We start from the raw sequence: 22,404 nt of genomic DNA on the forward strand, positions 1-22,404 counted from the left end.
AGCGTAGCAACAAAAAAAAATGTTTTAAGATCTCTTTTAAATATGTCCACAGTTTCGGTCCCCCTCAGGTTCTCTGGCAGGCTATTCCAGAGGCTGGGGGCATAATAACTAAAGGCTGTCTCTCCATGCCTCGCAGTCCGAGGCTTATAAGACCAGGGCCAGAGGACCTGAGGGACCTACTGGGTACATAACTTAAAAGCATGTCTGACATGTATTGGGGTGCACAATCATGGATTGATTTAAAAACCAACAGAAGAATATTAAAATGTATTTTAAAACTCACTGGCAGCCAGTGCAGAGACCTTAAAACCAGTGTAATGTGTTCTCTCTGTCTGGTCTTGGTCACTACCCGAGCTGCTACACTCTGTATGTTTTACAGTTGACCAATGGCTTTCTTGGGTAGACCAGACAGGAGAGCGTTACAGCAGTCAACCTGCTTGTAATAAAAGCAATGAGTCTCTCTGCATCAGCCTGAGAGAGAAACGGACGCACCTTGGCAATGTTCCATAGGTGGTAAAAAGCTATTTTGGTCACATTCCTAATGTTTGATTCAAAATTGAGATCAGAATCTAAAATAATAACTCGTTTTTTTCCCCTGCCGTTTTATCTTTATTGCCCGTGAATTAAACTGTATGGCCAGATTCTCTCTCTGTGCTTTGGCTCCAACATAAGTATCTCCGTCTTGTCAGTATATACCAACCCCCAGCACCAATCACCTGACTCCACCTGGTTATATACCAACCCCCAGCACCAATCACCTGACTCCACCTGGTTATATACCAACCCCCAGCACCAATCACCCGACTCCACCTGGTTATATACCAACCCCCAGCACCAATCACCCGACTCCACCTGGTTATATACCAACCCCCAGCACCAATCACCCGACTCCACCTGGTTATATACCAACCCCCAGCACCAATCACCTGACTCCACCTGGTTATATACCAACCCCCAGCACCAATCACCTGACTCCACCTGGTTATATACCAACCCCCAGCACCAATCACCCGACTCGACCTGGTTATATACCAACCCCCAGCACCAATCACCCGACTCCACCTGGTTATATACCAACCCCCAGCACCAATCACCCGACTCCACCTGGTTATATACCAACCCCCAGCACCAATCACCTGACTCCACCTGGTTATATACCAACCCCCAGCACCAATCACCTGACTCCACCTGGTTATATACCAACCCCCAGCACCAATCACCTGACTCCACCTGGTTATATACCAACCCCCAGCACCAATCACCCGACTCCACCTGGTTATATACCAACCCCCAGCACCAATCACCCGACTCGACCTGGTTATATACCAACCCCCAGCACCAATCACCCGACTCCACCTGGTTATATACCAACCCCCAGCACCAATCACCTGACTCCACCTGGTTATATACCAACCCCCAGCACCAATCACCTGACTCCACCTGGTTATATACCAACCCCCAGCACCAATCACCTGACTCCACCTGGTTATATACCAACCCCCAGCACCAATCACCTGACTCCACCTGGTTATATACCAACCCCCAGCACCAATCACCCGACTCCACCTGGTTATATACCAACCCCCAGCACCAATCACCCGACTCCACCTGGTTATATACCAACCCCCAGCACCAATCACCCGACTCGACCTGGTTATATACCAACCCCCAGCACCAATCACCCGACTCCACCTGGTTATATACCAACCCCCAGCACCAATCACCTGACTCCACCTGGTTATATACCAACCCCCAGCACCAATCACCCGACTCCACCTGGTTATATACCAACCCCCAGCACCAATCACCTGACTCCACCTGGTTATATACCAACCCCCAGCACCAATCACCTGACTCCACCTGGTTATATACCAACCCCCAGCACCAATCACCTGACTCCACCTGGTTATATACCAACCCCCAGCACCAATCACCTGACTCCACCTGGTTATATACCAACCCCCAGCACCAATCACCTGACTCCACCTGGTTATATACCAACCCCCAGCACCAATCACCTGACTCCACCTGGTTATATACCAACCCCCAGCACCAATCACCCGACTCCACCTGGTTATATACCAACCCCCAGCACCAATCACCTGACTCCACCTGGTTATATACCAACCCCCAGCACCAATCACCTGACTCCACCTGGTTATATACCAACTCAGCAGTTGAATTTTCTTCATGGATTGTTTTTCTGTGTGATCCTGTTTGCAAACCACATGTCCTTTTTGGATACAACACCCATCCTTCCCTCTCCCCAGGGCAGAATGCTGTACCTCTAAGTTTCCCCCTCTAGCCCCACCCCTCTGCCCTTCTAGCCCCACCCCTCTACCCTTCTAGCCCCACCCCTCACCAGCCTACCCCGCATCCCCCACCAGCCTACCCCCACCAGCCTACCCCTCTACCTAACCTCTAACCCGCCATTCTACCCCTCGACCCCCACGAGCCTACCCATCTACCCTCACCAGCCTACCCCTCTACCCTCACCAGCCTACCCCACTACCCCCACCAGTCTACACCCCCCCAGTCTAACCCTACCTGCATACCCCTCTACCTAACCCCTTCACCCCTACCAGCCTACCCCCGCTGCCCCTACCAGCATACCTCTCTCTGAGGGTTCGTGTCTTGGCCTGAATGACCCCCAGGTCCCAGAGAGCCAGGTTCCTGCGGTGGTTGACTTGTTTATGTCCGAACACCTCGATGGCCACTGCCCCCTCCGCCACAAACTCCACAAACTCCTCGGACACACACACCTCCATCTCCTGGGAACAAACACACACAGAGCACACAACAAAAAGGCACATGAGACAAACACTGGACACACAATCATTCAAATTGTGTCAGATTATGAGCTCCAACACATCTCGCTTTGCTCTGGATACGTTCCCAAAATGTTTGGCTTTTCTAAAAATCATTGTTGGAGGATTCCCAGAATCAGGGAGAATACAGAACAAGCAGCAAGTTTCCGGATTTTGAGTTGATATGTCTGTCCTAGCAAGTCTGGTTATACACTGAACAAGTGGATAGACTATCTATGTGGATAGACTTCTCCTCTGTCCTACCTTACTTCATTATTACTAATTCTGTTCCCGGAGATGTGCCGCGGGCCTCCGTGCCCCAGGAGACGTGCCGCGGCCTCCGTGTTTGTGGTGACAGGCCTAACCCATTGTCCCACGTTGCTCCTGTCAGCTGTACACCCAGCTTTCAGTTACGAGTCTGTTTAATCAAATCTAATATGACCAACACATTATAGCACAGGACACATGCAGAAGTTTCTAAGCTTTTCTATACAATATGTAGAGAGACTCCTCTGCTGTCCTCTATGGCTATTAAAGGTTTCTAGGTCTGTCTCTATGCGACTACGCCACAGTCCCACCTTGCTACTGTCGAACAGCACGGTGCAGAGGGGCTCTTTGCTGGTGGCTGATGGAGGTGAGGGCTCCATCTCCGGGGCGATGAAAACAGGCTCGTCCTGCCCCCAGAAGTGGTACTGGCAGAACACAAAGTTACCCAGGTGACGGGGAAGACCTGTAGCCTGCAGGATCCTCACCTGGACAGAGGACAGGAGACACTCAGCGAACATATGAACACATTCAATAATACAGTCAAGTGACTATAGATTCTGAATGATCATTTCCCACAAAACACCGCTTTAAAAAAAGACAAGACAAACATTAGAAAACACTGTTTATTTTAAATTGAACCCTTAGCATCCAACGATTCATTGGGTGTAAAAATGTAGTTAGGAATTGATTTTGGACTGTTTGCAGAGGACACAGCAGTGATTGCTGAATGAAGTCAAACAGTAGCCAACCTAGTCATAGACTGTTCTCTCTGCTACCGCACGGCAAGCGGTACCGGAGCGCCAAGTCTAGTCATAGACTGTTCTCTCTGCTACCGCACGGCAAGCGGTACCGGAGCGCCAAGTCTAGTCATAGACTGTTCTCTCTGCTACCGCACGGCAAGCGGTACCGGAGCGCCAAGTCTAGTCATAGACTGTTCTCTCTGCTACCGCACGGCAAGCGGTACCGGAGCGCAAAGTCTAGGTCCAAGCGGCTTCTAAACAGCTTCTACCCTCAAGCCATAAGACTCCTGAACATCTAATCAAATGGCTACCCAGACTATTTCTATTGCCCCCCCGCCCCCCTCTTTTACACCTCTGCTACTCTCTGTTGTTATCTTCTGTGCATAATCACTTTAATAACTCTACCTACATGTACATATTACCTCAACTAACCGGTGCCTCCCACATTGACTCTGTACGGTCCCCCTGTATATAGCCTCCACATTGACTCTGTACCTGTACCCCCCTGTATATAGCCTCCACATTGACTCTGTACCGATACCCCCTGTATCCTGTATATAGCCTCACTATTGTTATTTTACTGCTGCTCTTTAATTATTTGTTATTCTTATCTCATACTTTTTGTTGTTGTTGGTATTTTCTTAAAACTGCATTGTTGGTTAAGAGCTTGTCAGTAAGCTTTTCACTGTAAAGGTCTACAACAGGTGTATTCGGCCCATGTGACTTATACACAATTTGATCGTTTTTTTCTCAGTACGTGTTCTCTGTTCAAATCTCTTACCACACACTCCATTTTGCGGGTCTCTCCATCTGCAGTGGTCTCCTCCAGCCCCTCGCTCCCCCGCCACACCTCTACATGGAGACGTCCTGCCACCTAACAGAGAGAAAGACACACAATCTCATTAACCATTTACACTCAGGGGGAAATTAGCCTATATGGATAGGGCTACATTGAAATGTTTCTTACAGAAGACATCTGAAAATGCATAACCATGGTAGCAATTGGGAAAAGGGAACAGTTTGGAGGTCATGGGAAAATGATTAGATCAAAAGGTGAGGACACAACAGTTCACCTGACAAAGACTGAATCCAAACTTTACATTGTTGATTTCATGTGCATTTTACGTTTACTGTACTTTTCACCACAGTTGTTAATGAAATCTGAAAACACACTGGATACATTCAGTAACATGACGAGAACATTCCTGGGAAATGTGGAGTAAGTGCAACATAAGACAAAGAAACAACAAGGGTTTGAGTGAGAGGACTAACTGGTGGACTCACACCTCTCCAAAGTGTACAAGGTTCCTAAGTCATTTATGACTCAAAGGAGAGTCTTCAGCTACACGTTGCGTTTTTTGAGCTCTCCTAGCTGAGTCGTTGAGGAACTAGAGCAAGCACACTTGTATTGTTTGGGACACAACCCAGCATCCTCACAACTGTTGTTTAGGCAATCCAAAAACGGACCATTATAAATCACAATCAGTCAGGTGGGCATCATTTGAAAGCTTGTTCTATTGCCAACATGACCAGCTAAGTTATAAAATATGATATTACAGTGTTAGGCTTTCACATGTAATTCAGGGAAACAGATCGTCAGTTTGGTGGCCATAGAAATGAGTCCTGAGAGGATTCAGGTGCGTGTGACACGACAAACAGGCTCATCGTGTTCAGAACAACCCAGAGTATGACACCATGTCGTCATATAACTGTACATCTAACAGGCTCATCGTGTTCAGAACAACCCAGAGTATGACACCATGTCATCATATAACTGTACATCTAACATAGTTGGCACTGTATATGAAATGAGATTTATGATATGGAAATGTGAAGTGCACATTTTGACTCACAGGTGTTTGGCTTGTTTGTATGATATCAAAGCGGTATTTATAATAATCCACAACAGGATTATAATTTAAAAAAATAGACTCTTAAATTTACAACATTTCCCTCACTCAGACAACAAAACATTTCCCTCACTCACACGTTACTGTACAGCCACTGAGCTCTGACGTCATCTATAGCATGTTACTGTACAGCCACTGAGCTCTGACATCTATAGCATGTTACTGTACAGCCACTGAGCTCTGACATCATCTATAGCATGTTACTGTACAGCCACTGAGCTCTGACGTCATCTATAGCATGTTACTGTACAGCCACTGAGCTCTGACATCATCTATAGCATGTTACTGTACAGCCACTGAGCTCTGACATCATCAATAGCATGTTACTGTACAGCCACTGAGCTCTGACGTCATCTATAGCATGTTACTGTACAGCCACTGAGCTCTGACGTCATCTATAGCATGTTACTGTACAGCCACTGAGCTCTGACGTCATCTATAGCATGTTACTGTACAGCCACTGAGCTCTGACCTCATCTATAGCATGTTACTGTACAGCCACTGAGCTCTGACGTCATCTATAGCATGTTACTGTACAGCCACTGAGCTCTGACGTCATCTATAGCATGTTACTGTACAGCCACTGAGCTCTGACGTCATCTATAGCATGTTACTGTACAGCCACTGAGCTCTGACGTCATCTATAGCATGTTACTGTACAGCCAATGACATCTATAGCATGTTACTGTACAGCCAATGACATCATCTATAGCATGTTACTGTACAGCCACTGAGCTCTGACATCATCTATAGCATGTTACTGTACAGCCCCTGAGCTCTGACATCATCTATAGCGTGTTACTGTACAGCCACTGAGCTCTGACATCATCTATAGCATGTTACTGTACAGCCACTGAGCTCTGACATCTCTATAGCATGTTACTGTACAGCCATCTCTGAGCCTGACATCATCTATAGCATGTTACTGTACAGCCACTGAGCTCTGACATCATCTATAGCATGTTACTGTACAGCCACTGAGCTCTGACATCATCTATAGCGTGTTACTGTACAGCCACTGAGCTCTGATGTCATCTATAGCATGTTACTGTACAGCCAATGACATCATCTATAGCATGTTACTGTACAGCCAATGACGTCATCTATAGCGTGTTACTGTACAGCCACTGAGCTCTGACATCATCTATAGCGTGTTACTGTACAGCCACTGAGCTCTGACATCATCTATAGCGTGTTACTGTACAGCCACTGAGCTCTGACATCATCTATAGCGTGTTACTGTACAGCCACTGAGCTCTGACATCTATAGCATGTTACTGTACAGCCACTGAGCTCTGACATCTATAGCATGTTACTGTACAGCCACTGAGCTCTGACATCATCTATAGCATGTTACTGTACAGCCAATGACATCATCTATAGCATGTTACTGTACAGCCACTGAGCTCTGACGTCATCTATAGCATGTTACTGTACAGCCACTGAGCTCTGACGTCATCTATAGCATGTTACTGTACAGCCACTGAGCTCTGACGTCATCTATAGCATGTTACTGTACAGCCACTGAGCTCTGACGTCATCTATAGCATGTTACTGTACAGCCACTGAGCTCTGACGTCATCTATAGCATGTTACTGTACAGCCACTTAGCTCTGACGTCATCTATAGCATGTTACTGTACAGCCACTGAGCTCTGACGTCATCTATAGCATGTTACTGTACAGCCACTGAGCTCTGACCTGATCTATAGCATGTTACTGTACAGCCACTGAGCTCTGACCTGATCTATAGCATGTTACTGTACAGCCACTGAGCTCTGACATCTATAGCATGTTACTGTACAGCCCCTGAGCTCTGATGTCATCTATAGCATGTTACTGTACAGCCACTGAGCTCTGACATCATCTATAGCATGTTACTGTACAGCCACTGAGCTCTGACATCATCAATAGCATGTTACTGTACAGCCACTGAGCTCTGACGTCATCAATAGCATGTTACTGTACAGCCACTGAGCTCTGACATCATCTACAGTGGGGAGAACAAGTATTTGATACACTGCCAATTTTGCAGGTTTTCCTACTTACAAAGCATGTAGAGGTCTGTAATTTTTATCATAGGTACACTTCAACTGTGAGAGACGGAATCTAAAACAAAAATCCAGAAAATCACATTGTATGATTTTTAAGTAATTAATTTGCATTTATATTGCATGACATAAGTATTTGATACATCAGAAAAGCAGAACTTAATATTTAGTACAGAAACCTTTGTTTGCAATTACAGAGATCATATGTTTCCTGTAGTTCTTGACCAGGTTTGCACACACTGCAGCAGGGATTTTGGCCCACTCCTCCATACAGACCTTCTCCAGATCCTTCAGGTTTCGGGGCTGTCGCTGGGCAATACGGACTTTCAGCTCCCTCCAAAGATTTTCTATTGGGTTCAGGTCTGGAGACTGGCTAGGCCACTCCAGGACCTTGAGATGCTTCTTACGGAGCCAATCCTTAGTTGCCCTGGCTGTGTGTTTCAGGTTATTGTCATGCTGGAAGACCCAGCCACGACCCATCTTCAATGCTCTTACTGAGGGAAGGAGGTTGTTGGCCAAGATCTCGCGATACATGGCCCCATCCATCCTCCCCTCAATACGGTGCAGTCGTACTGTCCCCTTTGCAGAAAAGCATCCCCAAAGAATGATGTTTCCACCACCATGCTTCACGGTTGGGATGGTGTTCTTGAGGTTGTACTCATCCTTCTTCTTCCTCCAAACACGGCGAGTGGAGTTTAGACCAAAAAGCTCTATTTTTGTCTGATCAGACCACATGACCTTCTCCCATTCCTCCTCTGGATCATCCAGATGGTCATTGGCAAACTTCAGATGGGCCTGGACATGCGCTGGCTTGAGCAGGGGGACCTTGCGTGCGCTGCAGGATTTTAATCCATGACGGCGTAGTGTGTTACTAATGGTTTTCTTTGAGACTGTGGTCCCAGCTCTCTTCAGGTCATTGACCAGGTCCTGCTGTGTAGTTCTGGGCTGATCCCTCACCTTCCTCATGATCATTGATGCCCCACGAGGTGAAAACTTGCTTGGAGCCCCAGACCAAGGGAGATTGACCGTTACCTTGAACTTCTTCCATTTTCTAATAATTGCGCCAACAGTTGTTTCCTTCTCACCAAGCTGCTTGCCTATTGTCCTGTAGCCCATCCCAGCCTTGTGCAGGTCTACAATTTTATCCCTGATATCCTTACACAGCTCTCTGGTCTTGGCCATTGTGGAGAGGTTGGAGTCTGTTTGATTGAGTGTGTGGACAGGTGTCTTTTATACAGGTAACGAGTTCAAACAGGTGCAGTTAATACAGGTAATGAGTGGAGAACAGGAGGGCTTCTTAATGAAAAACTAACAGGTCTGTGAGAGCCGGAATTCTTACTGGTTGGTAGGTGATCAAATACTTATGTCATGCAATAAAATGCAAATTAATTACTTAAAAATCATACAATGTGATTTTCTGGATTTTTGTTTTAGATTCAGTCTCTCACAGTTGAAGTGTACCTATGATAAAAATTACAGACCTCTACATGCTTTGTAAGTAGGAAAACCTGCAAAATTGGCAGTGTATCAAATACTTGTTCTCCCCACTGTATATCATGTTACTGTACAGCCACTGAGCTCTGACGTCATCTATAGCATGTTACTGTACAGCCACTGAGCTCTGACATCATCTATAGCATGTTACTGTACAGCCACTGAGCTCTGACGTCATCTATAGCATGTTACTGTACAGCCAATGACATCATCTATAGCATGTTACTGTACAGCCAATGACATCATCTATAGCATGTTACTGTACAGCCAATGACATCATCTATAGCATGTTACTGTACAGCCACTGAGCTCTGACGTCATCTATAGCGTGTTACTGTACAGCCACTGAGCTCTAACATCATCTATAGCGTGTTACTGTACAGCCACTGAGCTCTGACATCATCTATAGGATGTTACTGTACAGCCACTGAGCTCTGACATCTATAGCATGTTACTGTACAGCCACTGAGCTCTGACGTCATCTATAGCATGTTACTGTACAGCCACTGAGCTCTGACATCTATAGCATGTTACTGTACAGCCACTGAGCTCTGACATCTATAGCATGTTACTGTACAGCCACTGAGCTCTGACATCATCTATAGCATGTTACTGTACAGCCAATGACGTCATCTATAGCATGTTACTGTACAGCCACTGAGGTCTGACGTCATCTATAGCATGTTACTGTACAGCCACTGAGCTCTGACGTCATCTATAGCATGTTACTGTACAGCCACTGAGCTCTGACGTCATCTATAGCATGTTACTGTACAGCCACTGAGCTCTGACGTCATCTATAGCATGTTACTGTACAGCCACTGAGCTCTGACGTCATCTATAGCATGTTACTGTACAGCCACTGAGCTCTGACGTCATCTATAGCATGTTACTGTACAGCCACTGAGCTCTGACGTCATCTATAGCATGTTACTGTACAGCCACTGAGCTCTGACCTGATCTATAGCATGTTACTGTACAGCCACTGAGCTCTGACCTGATCTATAGCATGTTACTGTACAGCCACTGAGCTCTGACATCATCTATAGCATGTTACTGTACAGCCACTGAGCTCTGACATCATCTATAGCATGTTACTGTACAGCCACTGAGCTCTGACATCTATAGCATGTTACTGTACAGCCACTGAGCTCTGACGTCATCTATAGCATGTTACTGTACAGCCACTGAGCTCTGACGTCATCTATAGCATGTTACTGTACAGCCACTGAGCTCTGACATCATCTATAGCATGTTACTGTACAGCCACTGAGCTCTGACATCATCAATAGCATGTTACTGTACAGCCACTGAGCTCTGACGTCATCAATAGCATGTTATTGTACAGCCACTGAGCTCTGACGTCATCTATAGCATGTTACTGTACAGCCACTGAGCTCTGACATCATCTATATCATGTTACTGTACAGCCACTGAGCTCTGACGTCATCTATAGCATGTTACTGTACAGCCACTGAGCTCTGACGTCATCTATAGCATGTTACTGTACAGCCACTGAGCTCTGACATCATCTATAGCGTGTTACTGTACAGCCAATGAGCTCTAACATCTATAGCATGTTACTGTACAGCCAATGACATCTATAGCATGTTACTGTACAGCCAATGACATCATCTATAGCATGTTACTGTACAGCCACTGAGCTGACATCATCTATAGCATGTTACTGTACAGCCACTGAGCTCTGATGTCATCTATAGCATGTTACTGTACAGCCACTGAGCTCTGACGTCATCTATAGCATGTTACTGTACAGCCCCTGAGCTCTGACATCTATAGCATGTTACTGTACAGCCACTGAGCTCTGACATCTATAGCATGTTACTGTACAGCCAATGACAGCTATAGCATGTTACTGTACAGCCAATGACAGCTATAGCATGTTACTGTACAGCCAATGACATCATCTATAGCATGTTACTGTACAGCCACTGAGCTCTGACATCATCTATAGCATGTTACTGTACAGCCACTGAGCTCTGATGTCATCTATAGCATGTTACTGTACAGCCAATGACATCATCTATAGCATGTTACTGTACAGCCAATGACATCATCTATAGCATGTTACTGTACAGCCAATGACGTCATCTATAGCGTGTTACTGTACAGCCACTGAGCTCTGACATCATCTATAGCGTGTTACTGTACAGCCACTGAGCTCTGACATCATCTATAGGATGTTACTGTACAGCCACTGAGCTCTGACATCTATAGCATGTTACTGTACAGCCAATGACATCATCTATAGCATGTTACTGTACAGCCACTGAGCTCTGACGTCATCTATAGCATGTTACTGTACAGCCACTGAGCTCTGACGTATCTATAGCATGTTAATGTACAGCCACTGAGCTCTGACATCATCTATAGCATGTTACTGTACAGCCACAGCTCGACGTCATCTATAGCATGTTACTGTACAGCCACTGAGCTCTGACGTCATCTATAGCATGTTACTGTACAGCCACTGAGCTCTGACGTCATCTATAGCATGTTACTGTACAGCCACTGAGCTCTGACGTCATCTATAGCATGTTACTGTACAGCCAATGAGCTTCATCTATATCATGTTACTGTACAGCCACTGAGCTCTACTCATCTATAGCATGTTACTGTACAGACACTGAGCTCTGACATCATCTATAGCATGTTACTGTACAGCCCCTGAGCTCTGACATCATCTATAGCGTGTTACTGTACAGCCACTGAGCTCTGACATCATCTATAGCGTGTTACTGTACAGCCAATGAGCTCTGACATCTATAGCATGTTACTGTACAGCCAATGACATCTATAGCATGTTACTGTACAGCCAATGACATCATCTATAGCATGTTACTGTACAGCCACTGAGCTCTGACATCTATAGCGTGTTACTGTACAGCCACTGAGCTCTGACATCATCTATAGCATGTTACTGTACAGCCACTGAGCTCTGATTCATCTATAGCATGTTACTGTACAGCCACTGAGCTCTGACGTCATCTATAGCATGTTACTGTACAGCCACTGAGCTCTGACACATCTATAGCATGTTACTGTACAGCCAATGACATCATCTATAGCATGTTACTGTACTGCCAATGACATCATCTATAGCATGTTACTGTACAGCCACTGAGCTCTGACGTCATCTATAGCGTGTTACTGTACAGCCACTGAGCTCTGACATCTATAGCGTGTTACTGTACAGCCACTGAGCTCTGACATCCTATAGCATGTTACTGTACAGCCACTGAGCTCTGACATCTATAGCATGTTACTGTACAGCCAATGACATCATCTATAGCATGTTACTGTACAGCCACTGAGCTCTGACGTCATCTATAGCATGTTACTGTACAGCCACTGAGCTCTGACATCATCTATAGCATGTTACTGTACAGCCAATGAGCTCTCATCTATAGCATGTTACTGTACAGCCACTGAGCTCTGACGTCATCTATAGCATGTTACTGTACAGCCACTGAGCTCTGACGTCATCTATAGCATGTTACTGTACAGCCACTTAGCTCTGACCATCTATAGCATGTTACTGTACAGCCACTGAGCTCTGACGTCATCTATAGCATGTTACTGTACAGCCACTGAGCTCTGAATGTAGGCATTTATGTCCAATTCTGCCATTTTCAACCTGTATACGGGTACGAGTGTAAAGGGTTAACTAATGACTGAACATTTAGTATATTTGTCTGACATGTCACCCACGTAATCTGATTGATGACAGGCACTGCAGCTTAATGCCATAGAATGAACACACACACACCTCTCCCTTCTGGTTGATGATAGGTACAGCGTACTGCAGCTTGACGTCGTAGAAGAGACAGGCCAGAAACACATTGGCCACTCCAATCAGACTGTGGTTCTCCTGCTCGTCAAAGAACGGGTCGGCACGCTTGAAGTAAGAACGCATCACCTAGACAGGGGGAGAGAGGAGGAGAGGGGAAGGGAGAGACGGGGGGGAAAGGAGAAGGGAGAGAGAAAGGGAGAGAGAGGAGGAGAGGGGAAGGGAGAGACGGGGGGGAGAGGGGAAGGGATACGGGAAGGGAGACAAGGTGAGGCAGTAGACTTGGGCACTATCCACTTTTATTATCATTTTCTTTTTAAACGCTCTCCTTCATCTGAAATGATTGGAAAAGACTTGACCAGTGAAAACAATATGGTGGAAGTAGGTCATTACGTTGGCCTTACACCTGAGCTCTGTTCGAATACTCATACTAACCGTACTATTTGTGACATGAATTAAGTAAATAGTATGCTTACTGGTCATAGTATGGATACAGTTAGTATGCCAAAAAGTTCCCGGATGTTGTGCTAAATTCGCCAAAATATGAAGTATACACTCAGCGGACACTATTTCCGTACTTTAGGGCCCATAATGCAATTCTTCAGGAAATGGGCGTGGCTTCACATTTTCAGATGTGAAGAAAATGCCAGAAAAAAAGCATAATTAAATAGTTGCCAGCAGCACAGGTACAGTCACCAACGCTCTGGATAACATGAAAACAGCCTAACCAGCTCTGCTAGGGAGAGTAAAATGGGCAGAGTGTTCTCGTTTGTGTCTGGAACTAGCTAGCAAGCTAGCCAACGTTAGCCTGGGTGCTTGACTGCCGTGGTAAGGTCAGAACTAAAATCAAACCTACTCCTCGGCCTGAGCGTCCAGTGTGCGCTCAGAGAGCAAAACGCTCTGAATTTATAAACAAACAACCTGACAACGCTCTGAATTTATCAACAAACAACGCTCTGAATTTATCAACAAACAACCGCTCTGAATTTATCAACAAACAACGCTCTGAATTTATCAACAAACAACGCTCTGAATTTATCAACAAACAACCTGACAACGCTCTGAATTTATCAACAAACAACCTGACAACGCTCTGAATTTATCAACAAACAACCTGACAACGCTCTGAATTTATCAACAAACAACCTGACAACGCTCTGAATTTATCAACAAACAACCTGACAACGCTCTGAATTTATCAACAAACAACCTGACAACGCTCTGAATTTATCAACAAACAATCTGACAACGCTCTGAATTACGAGCGCACTGGCACTCCAGATTGAATTTAAGAACACACCCGAAGTTGTAAAATGTCTAACTAGTAATTTGTTATGCTAACTAGCTAGCAAGAGGTTGCATAGCAACAGCATCAACTTCCAGAACATTTAACATTTAAGTCATTTAGCAGACGCTCTTATCCAGAGCGACTTACAAATTGCCTTGAACCACTTTACAATAGTGCATCTAAATCTTTTAAGGAGGGGGGGTTAGAAGGATTACTTTATCCTATCCCAGGTATTCCTTAAAGAGGTGGGGTTTCAGGTGTCTCCGGAAGGTGGTGATTGACTCCGCTGTCCTGGCGTCGTGAGGGAGCTTGTTCCACCATTGGGGTGCCAGAGCAGCGAACAGTTTTGACTGGGCTGAGCGGGAACTGTGCTTCCTCAGAGGTAGGGGGGCCAGCAGGCCAGAGGTGGATGAACGCAGTGCCCTTGTTTGGGTGTAGGGCCTGATCAGAGCCTGAAGGTATGGAGGTGCCGTTCCCTTCACAGCTCCGTAGGCAAGCACCATGGTCTTGTAGCGGATGCGAGCTTCAACACGGTCAAACGGGTTCAGAAGACAGGTGAAGAGCTAGTATGCTCAACTGAAAGGATACTGTTCATTTACAGTATACTAAAATGAACTAATGGTATGTATATATACATACACACTCATTAAGTATGTAGTATACAGTGTGTTAGTATGGGTATTCTAACAACTCTGGTTTGTTATTTTAGATCAGAACAATGAAGGACAGGAGGGAAGAGGAAAACTTGGAGACAATCTAGAGGCTAGCGTCTGAGAAGTAGTTAACCACATCACTCAGCTTCACACACACACACACACGTTGTAAACTCACAGGGTTGTCTTCGTCATGGTCTTTCCACTCCTGGTACAGTTCTCTCATGTCCACCAGTCTGTTCTCCATCTTCTCCAGAGCCCAGATCTGTTTCCCTTTCCCCTTACGCCTCACCTCCACCGCGGGCTCACTCAGCACAGCGTCACGCTGGAGAGGGAAGACAGATTTTATTAGGATCTCTTTTCGTCCTCATTTGGACTAATCTTCCAAAAGTCCTTAAAACACAAATTTATAATAGGATCACATATAACACACTGTTACAAACAGACATAATACACTAACATATTAACCAGATAAATACTCTAACAGTCTATTGTGGCTCAGTTGGTAGAGCATGGTGTGTGCAACGCCAGGGTTGTGGGTTCGATTCGCACGGGGGACCAGTACAAATAAAAAAGTAAAAAAATAACAAAAAAATGTATGCACTAGTCACTCTGGATAAGAGCGTCTGCTAAATGATTAAAATGTAAAAATGTAATGACTCCATCTACCATTGTCCTGCTCAACTTTCCTATGTATTAGATTTAAAATGGTTTTAAAGTATTGTTTGAATTTATATATTGAAAGGTTTCTGGTTTGCTCAGATATATTATTCAATTTCTTTACTGCTCTAAAATCGACATGTTATTTTTCCTATTTCTCTTTTCTGTCTAGATAACACAGATGGACAATCTATTCCTAGTATTTACTGAATGTCTGTCTCTTACCAACTGAATACTGTTGTGAATACAGTTTGGTCGTTTTTAAATGGTGTACATGTGAAATACAATAAGCATGTTTCTTTCAATTATCTTGTTGATTGATGACCAACCAAGAGCATTGTGCATGACTACAACAGAAGAACCATATCTCTACCTTAAAACAATCCTTGCTGCTTTGTTCCGTTTAATTTGATTTATTTTACCTTTATTTAACTAGGCAAGTCAGTTAAGAACAAATTCTTATTTTCAATGATGGCCTAGAAACACTGCCTTGTTCAGGGGCAGAACGACAGACTTTGTACCTTGTCACCTCGGGGAATCGATCTTGCAACCTTCCGGTTACTAGTCCAACGCTCTAACCGCTAGGCTACCCTGCCGCCCCTATTAATCTGCAGCCTCCTAATTTCACCTGCTGTTGTATTTCCCCAGATCACAGAACAGTAGTTCACCTGACTCCCAATAAATGCTTGGGTTATTTACTTAAGAATCTTTCCTGGTAAATATTTAGCTATCCTTTTGATCATGCATGCAGTTTTAATATATATATTTTTACATAGATGAGTTATTTGAGGCGACAATGATAAGCAGTTGTCATGCTGCACTCCTAGACTTTGTTTTCTGCCACTTCCTAAATTTGTTCCCCCCCTCATACTTAATTGTATCCCATGATGTGTTTGGCTTTTTCCTCGTGGAACAGACCAGCATAACCCTGGTTTTCTTGGTGTTTAAAACAAGTTTGTTCCAGAAAACCCACTCCCTGATATTTCCCAGATCCACTTGTAGAGCTTGCTGTACCTATTGAACCGATTGTCTTGATATATAAATTGTAGTATAATCTGCAAATATAGTAGCTTGAGTTTCAGATAAGGCATAATGTTGTTGATTAGATAGATATCTCTAAGTAAAAAGAAGTGGCCCAAGGCAGCTGCCCTGCGGTATTCCACAGTTTAAAGCATGAGGGGAAGAAAATGAATGAATATATGAGAGAGAGAGAGAGAGAGAGAGAAGAGAGATAGATAGATAGATAGAGACACAACCCACTGCAACACCTCACATGAAAGCAGTGTAGAGAAACACAGCACTTTTGTCAGTATTTGTCTGACTGTGTAGTGTAAAGCTGATAGTGTTTTCATGGTAGTTACTGTGCAGTCAGTCAAACACACAAACACAGAACTTTCCCCCTCTTACACACACACCACCCTACCTTTCTGTTGGCATTGAGGTTAGCAGCAGGTATTTGCAGTGTGACCAGGTAGTCCGTCCTCTTGTTGAGTTCCTCAGCTATGAAGCCAGCCTCCTGCACCAGCAGGTTAGCTCTGACGATCTGTTCCCTCAGTCTACGCAGGCTACGAGTCATCATGGCCTCTCTACAGCACGGAGAGAGAGACAGAGGATTAGGGATGGTTTTAGGACCAGCAGGTTAGCTCTGACGATCTGTTCCCTCAGTCTACGAGTCATCATGGCCTCTCTACAGCACAGAGAGAGAGACAGAGGGTTAGGGATGGTTTTAGGACCAGCAGGTTAGCTCTGAGGATCTGTTCCGAGTCATCACCGCCTCTCTACAGCACGGAGAGATTTGGACCAACCTGTCAGTTACTATGTGATGATCTAGATGATTCCTGCTGATTCAGTATGTATGGGGAGTTGTGTCAAAGTAACTTATTCCGTGGCCGTTTAACTCTTGACCCCTCACCTGTCCTCACTCCAGCGGCGCATGCGTGTCTGGACGCAGGGTGATGATGCGAGCGATGCTGCTGAGGGTCCGGCTGGCTCCAGGCCTGCATGCCCAGGGCCCTGCAGCAGCAAGGTGTGTTTCTCTGCAGAAGGGAGCCGCTTCCTCAGCTGCTGCAGCTCCTGCTCGTACATCTGTCTCTGGCGCTCCAGAGCCGTCCTCTTCTCCTCCTCGTGCTGTCGCTCCAACGTCTGGAGGACAGACTGCATGGGGTCTGAGAGGGAGGGAGGAAGGGGAGGGACTGCTGTGAACAGACTGCTGAGCTGAATATAAACTTCTCATTCTGAACATGATGTCTGTATCTACCTTAGATGAATGCAATGGAAGTCTCTCTGGCTAAGAGTGTCTGCAAAATGACTACAATGTAAAATGTAATTGTCACCGTTGTTGCCCATGCCTTTCATCATGACCTCTGTCTGGGCGAAATCGTATCCGAAGCTGACCTCGCTGGAGACGTCACTGGCCGTATCAAAGTCCACCTCCAACTGGTCAGTACTGAGGCAACTCTTCATCACACCACCCTCCTCATCCTCACCCCCCGCATGGGCCAGGTGTCTGGGCAGGTTGATCCTAAGAGTGAGCGAAAGAGCGAGAGAGAGCGATAGCGAAAGAGCGAGAGAGAGAGAGGCTTAGACCAAAACAACAGTGTTTGTGCATAGACATAAATGGCTTCAATAGATCATAACAGCTGTCACTCTAGTAGAGGGACACAGCTGATCTGTAAACTCAACCTGAAGAAGTGGTTATTTCCCCACAGGATGCGGTCTCCATGGTGAAGCTGGACTGGGTTGGTGACTGAAGAGCCATTCACACACGTACTGCAGACAGAGACGGAGACATTCATGACTAATTACAGTAGATATGACAGAAATTAACTATAGCAGGTTGGTGTAGTTCTAGCAGTTTTGTTCCGTGCGTGGCGGTGTGCGTGTGTGTGTGTGTGTATGTTTAGCGCTACCGTGCGTTGCAGTGTGTGTTTGTGTGTGTGTGCTGCCTTACCGTGTGTTGCGGTGTGTGTGTGCAGCCCTACCGTGTGTTGCGGTGTGTGTGTGTGTGTGCAGCCCTACCGTGTGTTGCGGTGTGTGTGTGTGTGTGTGTGTGTGTGTGTGCAGCCCTACCGTGTGTTGCGGTGTGTGTGTGTAGCCCTACCGTGCGTTGCGGTGTGTGTGTGCGGTGTGTGTGTGTGTGTGTGTGTGTGCAGCCCTACCATGCGGTGCGGTGTGTGTGTCGTGCAGCCCTACCGTGCGGTGTGGTGTGTGTGTGTGGTGCGTGCAGCCCTACCGTGCGGTGCGGTGTGTGTGTGTGTGTGCGTGCAGCCCTACCGTGCGGTGCGGTGTGTGTGTGTGTGCGTGCAGCCCTACCGTGCGGTGTGGTGTGTGTGTGTGCGTGCAGCCCTACCGTGCGGTGCGGTGTGTGTGTGTGTGCGTGTGCAGCCCTACCGTGCGGTGCGTGTGTGTGTGTGTGTGTGTGTGTGTGGCGTGCGTGCAGCCCTACCGTGCGGTGCGTGTGTGTGTGTGTGTGTGTGTGCGTGTGTGCAGCCCTACCGTGCGGTGCGGTGTGTGTGTGTGTGTGTGCAGCCCTACCGTGCGGTGCGGTGTGTGTGTGTGTGTGTGCAGCCCTACCGTGCGGTGTGTGTGTGTGTGTGTGCAGCCCTACCGTGCGGTGCGGTGTGTGTGTGTGTGTGTGCAGCCCTACCGTGCGGTGCGGTGTGTGTGTGTGTGTGTGTGTGTGTGTGCAGCCCCTACCGTGCGGTGCGGTGTTGTGTGTGTGTGTGTGTGTGTGTGTGTGCAGCCCTACCGTGCGGTGCGGTGTGTGTGTGTGTGTGCAGCCCTACCGTGCGGTGCGGTGTGTGTGTGTGCAGCCCTACCGTGCGGTGCGGTGTGTGTGTGTGCAGCCCTACCGTGCGGTGCGGTGTGTGTGTGTGCAGCCCTACCGTGCGGTGCGGTGTGTGTGTGTGCAGCCCCTACCGTGCGGTGCGGTGTGTGTGCAGCCCTACCGTGCGGTGCGGTGTGTGTGTGCAGCCCTACCGTGCGGTGCGGTGTGTGTGTGCGCCCTCGTGCGGTGCGGTGTGTGGCTGTGCGGTGCGGTGTGTGTGTGTGCAGCCCTACCGTGCGGTGCGGTGTGTGTGTGTGCAGCCCTACCGTGCGGTGCGGTGTGTGTGTGTGTGCAGCCCTACCGTGCGGTGCGGTGTGTGTGTGTGCAGCCCTACCGTGCGGTGCGGTGTGTGTGTGTGCAGCCCTACCGTGCGGTGCGGTGTGGTGTGAGCACCACTCCAGTCTCAGCAGTGATATTGATGACACAGTGCTCAGGGTGGATGGCCATACCACACAGCTGGATATCCTGAGAGTCAGCAGAGCCCACACGCGTGTGCTCCTACACACGGGACACAAACATGGGACAGACCATAGAGAGGTGGGTTAATACGTTATTACATCAGCCAAGCCCGCACGCGTGTGATCCTACACACGGGACTCAATCACTACCATGAAAAAAATAAAATATATATCCCAGATTGTAGCTTTAAGATCTGTAAATAGGATGTTAAGTTGCTGACGGTACCTTTAGGTAGTAGACCAGCAGTTCGTTGAGGGCGGGGTCAGCGTTGAGGTTGACAAGGAAACACTTGTCATCTACCACTCTGATGCCAGACGACTGGAGAGAGATACCTAGAGACTCCAACTGTTTCTGTCTCTCCTACAGCACACACACACAGTGGACAGTAGTAAAAAGGAGTAGACAACTGAAGACAGTAGACAATCGTAGACAGGAGAAGACAGTCGTAGACAGTCAAAGACAGGAGAGAGATACTTAGAGATTCTAGCTGCTTGTGAGGAAAGAAACATAATAAAAACACAGAAAACGATCAGTACAGCAGGACAGAGCAGAGAAATGTACGTGTAGCTACCTGAGCGACTGCCTCGGTCTTGCATAGTTTCTGCTCCCAGCTAACAGTCATCTCCTGGATCAGCTTCTCCGATTCCTCCAGCCTGTCCTTCAGATCTGGAGCCTTCATGGACTGACAGGGAGAAGAGACAAATCAAATAGACATTTTATTCATCACATGCTTGGTCAAACAACAGATGTAGACTAACAGTGAAATGCTTAATACAGGCCCTTCCCAACAATGCAGAGAGAAACAGAAGAGAAAAATAACATAGACAATGACTAATGATAACTTGTCTATATACACAGAGTACCAGTACTGAGTCCATGACCAGGGGTACGAGGTAATAACTTGTCTATATACACAGAGTACCAGTACTGAGTCCATGACCAGGGGTACGAGGTAATGGAGGTAGATATGTACATATAGTTCTTTGGAAAGTATTCAGAAAGTAATTTATTAAAAATAAAAAACATGAAATATGACATTTACACAAGTATTCAGACCCTTTACTGAGTACTTTGTTGAAGCACCTGTCATGAGATCAGCTTGGCACATGGCTGACAGATAGCCAGAGCGAAGGGGGGGTTTATGACTTAACAGCCGGTAATAAATAGTTTGCAGAAACTCTTTCTTGCCCTGCAGTACTGGGAAACAAATCCCTTTGTCTACAGAAGACCTTTGGAACAATATTCATAACACAGGAATGTTATTAATGTTCCATGGGGGATCTAAAGAATTATCCTGTCATGTGGTTTATTATTTTGTGATGTCATTAAGGATGGTATGACAAAGTAACTGTGAAAGTGTATGCGTCCTATGTATCAAGTTTACATCTAAATGTGGTAGAAATATATTAAACATATAGTTTTGTGAAGATAAACATGTGATTTTTGCCTTCTAAATGAGATAGTTGTTTTTCATATAAACTTGCGCCCAGTCACGCCCAAGTGACCTCAGAGTTAGCATCAGCATGACAGAACACCCCTTTGGCCAGAGTGCTTAAAATGACTCACTAAAGAATTCAACTCTACAGACCAGCCGACGTACAGCATGAGCTGAACGTTACAAATGGTTAAAACTACAAGACCAGACAGTGTGGAGTGGTGGCTACACGGCTGAAAATGGTGAGACCCAAACATTGCCGGGTTACTACTGGCGTGTAGTCAGGAGCTGAACCCTGAACAAGCAATCAATCATCGATACCAAAAGACGTTAGTCTACACGTTGAAATGGTGAGAAACTCCAAAGCTCTCAACCCCAACACTATAAGAGAAGATAACCTCACCTAGGAGACCAGAAACCTTCAAAGTCTGCAGCGATGCATGTAAAAGAGGACCTAGAACTTTGACTAAAGACACAAGGTGGGAAGGAGAATCCCCACAGACCACCGTTGGTACATCTGAAGTCTCTTCTAACAAACACTCCACTACCAGAGAAGCTCTACAAAGGACAATGTGACTTCCGGTGGACAAACCAGAGCCTTACATACATCAACAACTTCACCATTGGAGTCATCGAGTTCAACAGAGATGTAACTACGATCAAGGACAGCTACTCATAAATATATATATTACATTTCTAATCCAAATAACCAGTGGTTAGGGTGCTAACTATAAATATTTACCTGAGCGTAGCTTCCAAATGTATCCAAGTGTTGTCTTACTCCCTCTCATTACCTACCCCTCCATCTCCATGTGTAACACCGTCATATCTCGTCAGCCCACTATTGACTTTTATCTCATGTAAGTGTGTACAGTCGTGGCCAAAAGTTTTAAGAATGACACAAATATTAATTTCCACTAAGTTTGCTGCTTCAGTGTCTGTAGATATTTTTGTCAGATGTTACTATGGAATTCTGAAGTATATTTACAAGCATTTCATAAGTG

At 46.1% G+C, this 22,404-nt stretch overlaps 1 protein-coding gene across 8 annotated transcripts in view; it reads right to left on the reverse strand.

Moving 5' to 3' along the window:
• Positions 1 to 22,404, reverse strand: part of LOC106571044 (kinesin-like protein KIF13B) — a 58,529-nt gene that overhangs the window by 16,071 nt on the left and 20,054 nt on the right. For all 8 annotated transcript variants that reach the window (XM_014143691.2, XM_045695544.1, XM_045695543.1 and 5 more), the window contains exons 14-25: positions 20,537 to 20,647; positions 20,191 to 20,325; positions 19,874 to 20,004; positions 18,363 to 18,449; positions 18,014 to 18,201; positions 17,593 to 17,845; positions 17,104 to 17,266; positions 15,199 to 15,345; positions 13,059 to 13,208; positions 4,596 to 4,688; positions 3,386 to 3,559; positions 2,614 to 2,771 (exon numbers count right to left, since the gene is read on the reverse strand). In XM_014143691.2, the coding sequence (XP_013999166.2) occupies positions 2,614 to 2,771; positions 3,386 to 3,559; positions 4,596 to 4,688; positions 13,059 to 13,208; positions 15,199 to 15,345; positions 17,104 to 17,266; positions 17,593 to 17,845; positions 18,014 to 18,201; positions 18,363 to 18,449; positions 19,874 to 20,004; positions 20,191 to 20,325; positions 20,537 to 20,647 (1,790 nt within the window). The remainder of the gene's footprint in view (positions 1 to 2,613; positions 2,772 to 3,385; positions 3,560 to 4,595; positions 4,689 to 13,058; positions 13,209 to 15,198; positions 15,346 to 17,103; positions 17,267 to 17,592; positions 17,846 to 18,013; positions 18,202 to 18,362; positions 18,450 to 19,873; positions 20,005 to 20,190; positions 20,326 to 20,536; positions 20,648 to 22,404) is intronic.

This window comes from Salmo salar, chromosome ssa15 (genome assembly GCF_905237065.1).
Source record: "Salmo salar chromosome ssa15, Ssal_v3.1, whole genome shotgun sequence".
NCBI lineage: Eukaryota > Metazoa > Chordata > Actinopteri > Salmoniformes > Salmonidae > Salmo > Salmo salar.